Here is a 12249-nt window from a genome sequence, read left to right as displayed (position 1 = left end):
CTCTCAGATGCAAGACAAATAAGAATGACACAAAGCACACAGTCTGGTGGGAGGTTACACTAAGAACTAACAATATCATGTGACGTGTGTTAGGGCAAACATCATCAGTCCAAGGCAGTTGTTTTAAAGAATTAAGTTCCAGTCTGTCTTTCCTAACAAGACAAAACATACCTACCCAATCTGGATTCTCATTACTCCCAACATGAAATGCCTTCCCCAGGTTGAGTTTCATATCATGCATGGTCCCCTAGTTTTTTCATATGTGAAATAGAATGCCCATCTTAAAAGATTTTAAGGGGTAAGCAATGAATATTCACAAGCAATGGATACTACAGAGTACTAGTCATTATTATTATCAGACCAAATGTGGCCAAGACCCTTGTTACCCCAGCCTTTAACTTCTGAACATGTTGTTTCTGTTCCCAGAATGGCTTCTCCTAACTATACTAGTGCTTCCTTGTGGCACTCACAAAATTCAATCTGGACTTACAGTCACACAAAAACTATGCAGAAATTTAAGTGGAATCATTGTAGAATCTTCTGTTATCTGATAATGAACATGCTACATAAATATCTTATACAACTTCCAACTATCTCCTAAGAGTCAAACATACAACAGAACCTTGTAGGGTTAAAAGTGTAATTTAATTTAGATGTTACTTGTACATAATCTATAGTAAGATATACAAACAGATAAAAATTGTTTGACAGGATCTTTTTAATACCACTTTAAATTCAATTTACAACAGCATTGGTAATACTGCAAGATGACAGATACTCTGCTTCATAAAACAAAAATTACTTGCTACTCTGGCTGATACATTCCCACTAGTCTGTAATGGATTAAAATGTAACATGTATTTTAGTTGCAAATCATTACAAAACTTTTACAACCTAGCCACTTGGTGCTCATAAAAGATTTTGATGTGCTAAAAATTTACTGAAATGAAAACATTAATTTTCAAATAGGATCCTATGTAAAGAAAATCATAAGTGTACCAAATCATATGGTATGGGGCTAACAATGCAAAAATCTTTTGCCTGCTGTTCAGCCACATCATGCTTGTGCAGTGACATGTGGATTCGGGCATCTTTCCAGCTTGTCTGCCTGAGTCTGTGCCATGAGGAAAATGCTTATGAGATATTCAACTTAACACACATGGAGCAATACAACTTGGGAGAATTTAAAATAATCTTAAAATTATAACTATAATTTAAAATGTAAAATTTATAGAAATAAAAAATACTGTTAAATGATTTTCTCCATTTGTTTTGGTAAATACTTTTTAAAAATGGAAACGTAAAATTCAAACTCTTCACTTTGTTCTTTGTAGGGAATACCATATTAGAAGATTTAAATTTAGACCAAACCAGATTTGTTGAAGATATTCTAAAATAATCTAGACTGGATTTTAGTCAATTTCCATTCCCTTATAGATAATAGAACACAAGAGGGCAAAAGCTTTCTCACTAGTCATAAAAACAAATTAAAAATAACTTTTTTATTTAAACTACAGGAAGACAACTAGTAATTAATAGGCTCATGAATATTTATGAATAAAGTGCCACTAATTTTATTGTAATAGGATATATATAGAAGAAATTCTGAAGTGAATAGTAGCTGATGGTGCTCCCTCCATCCAAAGAAGAGAACGGCCAGAAAACAAAGAAGCATTGCTAAATCCAGGTTTCTGATTATACAGAATACTTCTAACCCAACAGTAACAATGAAGGCAAACTATTACAATAAACACAAAATAAGACTAAAACTGGTAAAAGTACCAAGAGTAATGCCAACACAGTAGGTCTCTGCATTGGAAAAAAGAGAAATTTAGAAATTCACTAATAGTTACTAATATTAAAAAAAAAATCATAGTGACAGCCAAGTAGGGCCTGCTCAGAAGGCACACCCCAAGCAGCTGTGCAGCAGAGAGGACTTGAATGCACAGCCAAAGGAGAGCCTTGGAAAGTGATAGACACGAGACTTTGCAGTTTCAAAATCTGTGTGACCAAAACCCAGTGTGCAGGCAGGCATCATACAACAGCTGCCCCAAGTTAAGAGGTATCCACACAGAGACACAGGGTGATGTGGGCAGCTGGCTGATTTCCCCAGAATTCATGAACAAAAATCATTTGTTACAACATTCTCCCATCAACTCACACATCTCAGCCCCAGCTCAAGATTCTTTCCTTTGTTGGAGCTGAGAGTTCCCAGCACCTGCAACCTATTGGAAGTACTACAGATAGGTGCAACTCCACAGCAAGTGAAGGACCTTAGCATATTTTTCCTATCTACAACCCAAGTCTGGGACAATTATTTACTCTTAACAAGCATTTGTCCTTATCTAGAATTACAAAGTAGAAGCTGTCATTATTGAGTCTCCCTGGTGGTATGCCTGAGCCAGGTCTATGGGATCACCATGTGGAAAGGGGAATAGGGTGAGTGGAGGTGAAAGCAAGGTGCTTTGCCATCACTAGGAATCAAATCAAGGTAATCTTGTGAGGTACATTTTTTAAAATTTAATGTGCTAACAACAATATGAAAGAAGAGAACTGTGTGATTCTAGAACAGGGCAAAGGCCCTGCATGGGGCTAACCCCCAATCTTCCACAGCACCGTGAGAAGTAAATAGCTGTCACTATTTTTCACTTAAATGTAAGCTTTTAAAATTCTGACCAAATGGAATGGGTTGCCTTTGCTCACAGGGCCCCATGTGGTAGCTCTGTCTAGCTGGGGGCTATACTCCTAGATGGCTCACAGCTGTTCTGGCTGCCTGGTGCCCAAGCCATCAGGCTAGCCAATATATTAAGTGTGAACCCAATGGTCCCTAAAAGGGAAAAGGACCTTGTGTTCATTTGCATTACTACTGAGCCGCTGAAACTTCATACAAAAATCACCAACAAGCATTTATAAAGTGAATATCCACAGGAAACCTGCCTGAAAAGGGCCCTTCCAATTTCACATTTGACAATTGCATGAAAAGGCAATGAAATTATTCAGTAGAACATTTGAATTCACTCGGTAGCTACCAAATCAAGAAACTGAATGCAGAAACATTTGATTCTCCTGTTGTTAGACCTTTCCCTCTGCAACCAACTTCTTCTGAAACACATAGTAAAAATGAAAATAAAAAGGCAAAACAGTGTCACCTACTGATTGGAAGACATCACTCTTGACATAGTCATTAATCTTGCAGCTCACAGACACTCAGCAAGTCTACAGAATCTTAATGATCAATAAGGGTAAAGTAAATACTTTCATGGCCAAGAGGGAAACAAGATGCTGTTTTCAGAACAATGCAATAGTTACCGTATATCTCCTTGTGTGCAGCATGATGTGCTATATTTAGTGGCACTTACGTATTACACAATAAATACTGAAAAAAAACAGAAATTTTGGATGTGCAGAAGCAATATCACATTATTAATACAAAAGGTGCTAAGCTACAGGATTATAATACCACAATTTGGGTGCTGAAACCATCTGAAATCCCCAGTGAACTTCCACACACACTGTACTGGTGGTTCACCTGCCACCGTCCCTGTATGGCCTTAGTCAGACCAGTCATTCTCATCAAACTCAGAGTCGTCATCTGAGTCTCAGTACTCTACAGCAATGAGTCTGGACAGGATTGTGGCCACGTCGTTTCCAACAGGCTCCCACTTTACCTCTTGCTCACGTTGCTCCTGCACCTTTTTCAGCTGAATTCCTAGAGACACAACATAGGGGTGTGAATTAAAATGTTCTGATTGCTCCAAAAGGAAAGAAAACTGAACAGAGCTACTGGACTTGGTTTTTCTAAGTTTAAGGACAAAAGGTTTTAGAAATTTGAGGGGAGAAAAGAGTGTGCGAAGTCCATTTTAAGAAGATTAATTGTGACTAAGGTGTACATGAACACCTCAATGGAAAGTTCTAGAGCTACACTGTTCCATATGCCTGCCTCTAGTCTCTTCTCAATTCTTTATCATGATATGCATACCTGACAACTACAAAAATACTCCTAATATTTAAAAAAAATCAAACAAGCATCCTTTGACTCCAAAAAATCATTTAATGTGTAGAGCTATCATTTGAAGGCAACAAGGTTGAAGTTTGCTAGAGACCTAAAGAAATCTCTCTATAACGAAGGCTGTGTATGTGGGGTGCTCCACTTACCAATCCTGATGGCAGCAAGGAGGTCACTTCGAGCATCACTTATTGGGGGCTGTGCAGGCTCAGGACGCTTTGCCTCAGCTACAGAGGGCCATGCATTGGGGAGGATGAAAGAGAAGAGCTGGGGCCAGGAGGGCCTGGTTGGGGAGGTGGTGGACCTGGCGGTGGTGCTGTGATGAGGAGCCCAGCTGAGGGTGGATGAGGAGGAGCAGCATATGTGGAACCAGCTGATGCAGGAAAGGGAGGCTACATGGGGATCTGGAGAGGGCTGACAAAAGCAGTTTGTGCTGAAGGAATCATGGGTGGAGGTGGAGGAGGAGGTGGTCCTGAAGGGTTGTAATACTCAATTATCTGTGCCAGGAGCATCCTAATAAAGAGATGTAACAGAGTCACCAATGTAATAATAAGGGGCCATGTCCCCGAGTTCTAGTATGTCTAATCAAACAAGTTCCCCCAGACACAATGCCCCCTACCAGCCAGACTTCAGTCACTGCAGAAAGCACATGCCCACTCTGTGGTTCTGTCATTTTACAGTCCTACATTATTCATTATGATGAATGCAAGACTTATTGAAACACACACACACACACACACACACACACACACACAAACACAAACACAAACCCACAATCATTGAAGAGGAAAGCACCTTCTGTGAATACTAAAATAATGTAGTTGCTGCAGAAGAGCAATGGCATCCTTCATCCTGGGCATCTCAAAGGGCTTAGAAACTTGTCTCCTGAGGGCTGCATGGCCAACCAGATGAGGAAAATCCTATATTCTCTAGCCAGTTCCATGGAAGCCCTGGGACCACAGCATCCAGTAGCGTGTCAAAGGCTTTGAAAAGTTCTAAGCCAAGAAATCAGCTGATTTCTGCTCAGTCAAGGGTTTTCCCAGTCAACTGGACCACAAGCCCTCTCTGTGCCTGAAAGCAGCACTCTGGGATTCTTGGTTCCACCAGGGCACAAAAAGAATAGCCAAGTCTGTATGGTCTCCCCTTTGAGGGCTGAGAAAGTGACACCAGTGCTCTGTGTAAAGAACACACATTACAGAAGCATATGTTCAACTTCTCTGGGTACTGACTCTGAGGGTTAAGACAAAAACAGAGCTAAAGAAACCCTATTAAAGTCAAAGAGGGAGCTTGATTTGATGAATTTGAGAATTTGAACAGTTTCACAAAACAGCATGTCATCCTTTATCAATGCCTGATTTAAAGATCCTTTCAAACACATGTAAGTATGTATGCAAAGAGAACACATATACAGGAACACAGCTCTCAACCTGGAATTTAGCTGTAATAAGGTAGGGTCAGTAGCACACCTAGTTTATTTAACATAGAGTAGGACACCACTGAAGTGTCTACATCCAATTAGTCTTGACTATATTCTGGTATCTAAAATATTGAGGTTAAAATTCTTCCACAATACATTAAGATTCAAATGCAAAAACAAGTAGCATCTAAAGTACAAGGAATACTGATTTACCCATAATCTGCTGGAGCCATTGATGCAGAGGCCTGGGACCCCTCTGGGTTTTGGGGTGGTGGTGGTGGTGGCAGCTGCTTAGGGCCATGTGTATCACCGAGCTGTTTAGGGCCATGTGTATCACCGAGGCAGAGGGGGCCTGGTACTCATGTTCAGGGGCCTGGTTTGCAGCCCCATGTTGTGGTGCATCACCGGCAGTGTAGGAAGGGGTGACCGGCTGGGGATGCAGAGAATGGTTGGGTGTAGCTGGATAAGAATAATCTGTAACATCTGATGCATGGGATCTGACATTGGAGAAAAAGGAATGAAAGAAATTTAAATTGTTTAAAAAATTTCCCTTATCAGGCAGAAGCATATATATGAATAACAACATTGCCACGGCACAGAAATAAGAAATTTATTTCTTTAACTATCAACTAGGTCTAGTCCCATGAGAGCTTCCAAGCAACAACATAATTACTATCTTAGCGGCAAGCCCCAGTGTTACATGGATTCAGATTGATTCACAGCTTTGAAGTGAATAAGACAGACCAGCAAGCAGGAACCAGCAGAGCCTCATTTTCACAGTATTTCATGTACTTCTTTTCTAAGAGACAAGACTACAAGATGAATCTCATTTCATTTAGAAACAGCATCTCAGACAGGATTTCGGTGGCAATGAAACTGACAGTATATAATTAGAAAATACAAAATGGCAGGTGAAATGGGTAAATATTAACAATAAGAACAGAAGGAGAAATGCAGAATGTAATAGAGTGAACCATGTTTTTCATAACAGAAGCAATTATTTAACCCAAAGAGAAATAAGCAATGTGGTACACTATAGAAAGGCCTTCTTGCTTTCTTTGAACACATAGTCAAGTGTAAAACTCTGAAAATGGAAATCACATATTAGTGAGAAGAGTTCAGAAAGATGCCAGGTGCTGGATGCTGGCTAAGCCCCAGAAGGTGAGGATGAACTTGCATGTATGGCAGCAGCTTGGCCACAGGCATTAGTAACAGTCACACATTCCTGGCCTGGGGTACTGGACACGTGTGAGTAGGAACTGCACATCCTCTCATGACACTGAAGCAGGGGGTGGCCTGAAACTGGGAATCCAAAGAAAGAAAATGACAAACCCTCTGGGCATCCTGTCCTCTTTCGTGCTCCCTGCCTGTTCCAGTTTCCTTGCGTCACTCATAAATTCAATGCCCATTTTCCTTCTCTCCCACTCTTCTTTTCTTGTTCTGACTTTTCTCACATGTACTTGCTGGTTCCTGTTAGGATTCAGCTTGTGTTTCTCTCTCTGAAGGAAACAGGCAAACACATTAGGAATGTGAAGAAACAAGGGAAGATGATACAAGCTGAATTTCCATCTCTAGGATTTTAGAAAGAAGCTTCTGCTAACTGGAATTCTGTGTTACACAGAAAAACTTGCTAAATCAAAAGGTCTGCCCCAGCTTTCCTTCCCTAATTGTGGTATAATAATAACCAACAACTCGTTTTCCTTCCTTAATTGCAGTATGAATTCTAGATTATGGTGTGCACGTGAGGATGTCTTCTGAGCTCTGCAAACTTCAAGCAAATGCATTAAAAATATTTTTAATGGGAGAGGAATCTGGCCTATATTTAGACTTAGTACATTTAAAAAACATAAATACCTAAAATTCTGGGGTCATTGATGATTCATGCTAAGGAACTGTGTCAGTGACTATGTGCACCGTTTTTTTAAAGTAAATAGTCACCCAGCCAAAAAAAAAAAAAAAAAATGGAGTGTAAGTTCTTCTTATGAGATGCATGGCAAGAAATTGTAAATGTTGTGGCATAATTGAAAGTGCTATTCTGGTAAATTTGTTTTGCAATGTAGAGCCAAATGAAGCCAAGAAAAGGGGGTTAACCAGATGGACAGACATAAAAGCAGAAGAAACAAATGTTTGAAGGAGAAATGAGAGCAGAAGATTTCTACAGGGCAGGACTTCAGTGAAGAATGGCTACTGCAAGGACAGGATGAGAGGAGCAGAAGGGATTGGTCAGCTGAAGAGTGAAAGATCAGGGAACAGGGAGATGATAGTAGCCTGGAGGAATAGGAGACTAACTCAGGTGGGAAGGTGGAAGTCGGCTAGGAGCTATGATGTCAATGTGGAGGTGAGTCCAGTGGTCCTGAAGCTCTCTGATCATCAGTAACCATCTGCTGCAGAAAAGAAAACAGATGGGTGAAGACAATAAAGAAACAGGAAGAAGTCAGTACAGCATGGTGGGAAAATCTAATACATTTCCAGGGTTTTTAAGGTACACAGGGTCAGAGCACTAATAACAGGGCCCAGAATTGATGAGAGAAAACAAGCATGTTACACATGGAGGTGTAATGCTTCCTGAGTACACTGAAAGAAAGGAAAGAAAGCTGGTTATCAGGAGTGCAAGCATTTCATCAATGCTCAGATCTTAAATTCATACTTAGAAATAAAACATGTCTGACAATGTTCAGAAAGAGGGTAAAAACTTAAGATCAGCTTATGTGAACTAGGCTAAAGTATTTTAGTTACATTAATGGCTCATACACATTATAAAAGTTGATATTAAATTTTCTTCAATATCTTAAATACATTGATGAGGATACAACCATTAAAATGTCATGTTTCTAAATAACACTTAAGACAAAAAATATCATTTTTTAAAAGTTAAAAAATGGTGATTTCAATTTTGTAAAAGAAAAAAAAAAATGCACCAGGACAAAAGAAGACTAAGGAGAGACACACCAAAATGGAAACAGTGTTTTTTTCTGACTGATGGAAATATAGTTATTTATAATTTTAATATCTTTTCCATAATTTCCAGGTATAATTAGTGTATCTCATTTCATAATAAGAAAAAAGTTTAACACTCAGCAAAATAAAAATATAAAACTTTTAAAATTAAGAGATATATTTCAAGTTCAATGATGATATAACTTCTTTATCTCTTAGTAAATAATGTATACAAAAAATGAGAGGCCATGGGAAATAGTATGAGACAAAACAAAATTCTGAAGAAACAAAATGAACAATTCTATTTGCGTTTTGAAAAATAAGAGAAATGGGACTGACGCAGGCCACCCCGCTCTCCTCGCCGCCAAGGCCTGGTCCCTGCAGCACAGGTGAGCAGCGTTGCAGAGCAGAGCAAGCCAGACACACCAGGACTCCGGCAGGCTCAGGCGGTTCGTGTTGAGGGTGCCCGTCTATTCCCGCAAGGGACTTTGCATCCTACTGGGCGCCTGTCTGGCGGCGCCCCCCATCTTGCAGTCCTTGGAGCATGCTGTCGCTGGAGTCTTAAGTCTCTGCCTGTTGCGCGAGCTGCGAACAGCCGAAACAGATAGTACCTGCTGTAAAGCATCTCTGGGTGAATGAAAAAGAAAGAAGCTCATGATTTCTACACATGACCCAGGAGTACCTTGGCTGAGGATTCTGCATCTTGCCAATCTGTGAGAGTGGTTTCCCAGCAGGTGCTTGGCTTGTACAACCAGAGTACAGGATTCTTCTCTACTTTCTGGCCACTAAATGCCTCTGTGCACTCCACGTTCCAAAGGGGGAAGAAGGGCGAAGCTTCTTGGATGACAATGGATGTTCTACTGTGCAGGATGAGGGCAGAGTGTGTGACATCACCACCACAAGGTTGCCTCGTGATAGTCCTCTTCCCCCTTCCCAGCCAGCTCTCAAATTCCTGGATCCATAATGGTGTTTGGTGAGTTTTTCCATTGTCTTGGACAAGACGAGAAACTTGTCAACTTAAACGTGGAGATTTTTAAGCAGTCTGTTGACCAGAGCACGCTCCTGAGGTTCCCTCACACCAGACTGAAGAAGCTGCTCACCTGCCACTCCAAGGAGGCCATCCTGGAACTGTGTGATGATTTAGCTGCTCACCTGCCACTCCAAGGAGGCCATCCTGGAACTGTGTGATGATTACAGCGTGGCCGATAAAGAGTACTATTTTGACCGGAACCCCTCCTTGTTCAGATATGTCTTGAATTTTCACTACACGGGGAAGCTGCATGTCACGGAAGAGCTGTGTATATTCTCCTTCTGCCAGGATATCGAGTACTGGGGCATCAACGAGCTCTTCATTGACTCCTGTTGCAGTGGTCGCTACCAGGAACGCAAGGAGGAAAACCACAAGAAGGACTGGGACCAGAAAAGCAACGACGTGAGCACCCACTCCTCGTTTGAAGAGTCCTCTCTGTTTGAGAAAGAGCTGGAGAAGTTTGACCAGCTGCGGTTCGGTCAGCTCCGGAAGAAAATCTGGATTCGAATGGAAAACCTTGGGTACTGCCTGTCTGCCAAGCTGATTGCCATCTCCTCTTTGAGTGTGGTGCTGGCCTCCATAGTGGCCATGTGTGTCCACAGCATGTCGGAGTTCCAGAATGAGGACGGGGAGGTGGACGACCCTGTGCTGGAGGGTGTGGAGATCGCCTATATTGCTTGGTTCACTGGGGAGCTTGCCATCCGGCTGGTTGCTGCTCCCTGTCAAACGAAATTCTGGAAGAATCCTCTGAACATAATTGACTGTCTCCATTATTCCTTTCTATGCCACATTGGCGATAGACACCAAGGAAGAAGAGAACAAGGACATTGAGAACATGGGCAAGGTGGTCCAGATCCTTCGCCTTATGAGGATTTTCCGAATTCTGAAGCTGGCCCGGCACTCCGTAGGACTTCGGTCTCTGGGGGCCACGCTGAGACACAGCTACCATGAAGTTGGGCTGCTGCTTCTCTTCCTGTCTGTCGGCATCTCCATCTTCTCCGTGCTTATCTACTCTGTGGAGAAAGATGGTCACACATCCAGCCTCACGAGCATCCCCATCTGCTGGTGGTGGGTCACCATCAGCATGACCACCGTGGACTATGGAGACACCCGTCCTGTCACCTTGGCCGGGAAGATTATCGCCAGCACGTGCATCATCTGCGGCATATTGGTGTTGGCCCTTCCTATCACCATCATCTTCAGCAAGTTTTCCAAGTACTACCAGAAGCAAAAGGACATTGATGTGGACCAGTGCAGTGAGGACCCACCGGGGAAGTGTCATGAGCTACCTTACTTTAACACTAGGGACATTTATACACAGCGGGTGCATGCCGTCATTACCAGTCTCTCTTCCGTGGGCATCGTGGTGAACGATCCCGATTCCACAGACGCTCAGAGCATCGAAGACAATGAGGATGTTTATAACACCGCATCCTTGGAGAACTGCACGACAAAATGAGCAGGGACATTTGTGCCTGTATCTTGTACCCCTTCCTGACATTAGGTTAACACAGCTTTATAAACCTTAATGGGTTTGTTAAATTCATTTAATTCTCAGGGCGTACCTTTTAGCCATAGTTGGACATTCATTGCTGAATTCTGAAATGATAGAATTATCTTTATTTTTCTCAGTGAGGTCAATGAAATGCCTCGCTCATTCTGAAATTTATTTTTTACAAGAGAGAGTTGTGATATGGTTTTGGAAAAAAAAACAAAGTAAATGATATTGGGTGGGATTTTTGTTCTGGCTTATGCATCATCCTGTATTTGCCATTTACTCACATTGAGCTAACTGTAAATAACTGACAAGTAGACTCCTAGGTCCAGCTGATGAAGACTACATGCATGTAAGATGCACAAAATGAGACAATGCATGTAAATCCATGTTTACGTCCTAGACATGGAGATTAGGAGCCTGATAAACTTCCTAATTCAGTATGAAAAACAAATAAGAGAAATGAAGACTTATCTAAGCAACACAAATACAAAGGCATATACTAAATAATTCAAATAATCATCAGCTTTGTGCCCAACAAAGAATAATAATCTTTGGAATAATCTCATCTCAGATGCTAGAATGATTATTAATCATTCAACTGAGGATTTTAAAAAAATTCATCATTTTTCTATTTACATCTGTTAAAAAAGATTATATGTGGGGGAAAAACAAAGTATAAATTCTTCATGAATAAATAATAACAACTGTATTATTTGGGAAATGAAAAATGCAAACTGACATCAATGGGAGATATTAAATTCACATATTCTTCCCTACCTCAAAGAACTAGAAGTAGAATTGTAGCATCATTTAAATTTGACAGAAATAAACACATAAATATTTAAGTATAGGGCTAGAAGTCAGTGAAAGCTCCAACAATTCTCTAATATTTAATAGATGCCAGCTGTAAAAGCTACATGCCTATAAACCCCGAAGACTTAGGAAGCTGAGGCAGAAGGATCTCAAGTTCAAAGCCAGACTCAGCAACTTAATGTGGGCTTAAGCAACTTCATGTCTCAAAATAAAATATATAAAAAAGGGCTGGTCTAAATGATTGGTCCTGGGTTTAATTCCCATGACCAAAATCAGGGGGGAGAGAGAGGGAGAGAGAGAGAGAGAGAGAGAGAGAGAGAGAGAGAGAGAGAGAGAGAGAGAGGAAGAGGAGAGAAGGGGGCAGACCTCAATCTTTCTTCACATCCTACCAATGAAACACAGATCTACTTCAGTAGGAATATTTGCGCCACTCCATCTACCAAATAAGTCTCGGCAGCAAATATTCAGTTAGCACCTTCTACATGTTAAAGTCTGCTAAGACAAGCCACAAAGGTAAAAAAAAAGAAGAAAAAGGACACAGATAAAAC

At 41.0% G+C, this 12249-nt stretch overlaps 1 protein-coding gene and 1 pseudogene across 1 annotated transcript; one reads left to right on the top strand and one right to left on the bottom strand.

The window, feature by feature from the left end:
- Nucleotides 1–700: 700 nt before the first annotated feature.
- LOC101961697 (actin-binding protein WASF3-like) lies at nucleotides 701–11548 on the bottom strand (annotated as a pseudogene).
- LOC144374218 (delayed-rectifier potassium channel regulatory subunit KCNS3-like) lies at nucleotides 8819–10849 on the top strand. Its single transcript, XM_078037144.1, is given in 3 exon segments — nucleotides 8819–9476; nucleotides 9529–10151; nucleotides 10153–10849. Coding segments are annotated over 3 exon segments (1473 nt in total). The 5' UTR covers nucleotides 8819–9323.
- Nucleotides 11549–12249: the final 701 nt, after the last annotated feature.

Source organism: Ictidomys tridecemlineatus, unplaced genomic scaffold (genome assembly GCF_052094955.1).
Source record: "Ictidomys tridecemlineatus isolate mIctTri1 unplaced genomic scaffold, mIctTri1.hap1 Scaffold_623, whole genome shotgun sequence".
NCBI lineage: Eukaryota > Metazoa > Chordata > Mammalia > Rodentia > Sciuridae > Ictidomys > Ictidomys tridecemlineatus.
The sequence above is the reverse complement of the archived record's forward strand: the minus strand, read 5'-3'. Positions and strand labels throughout refer to the sequence as shown.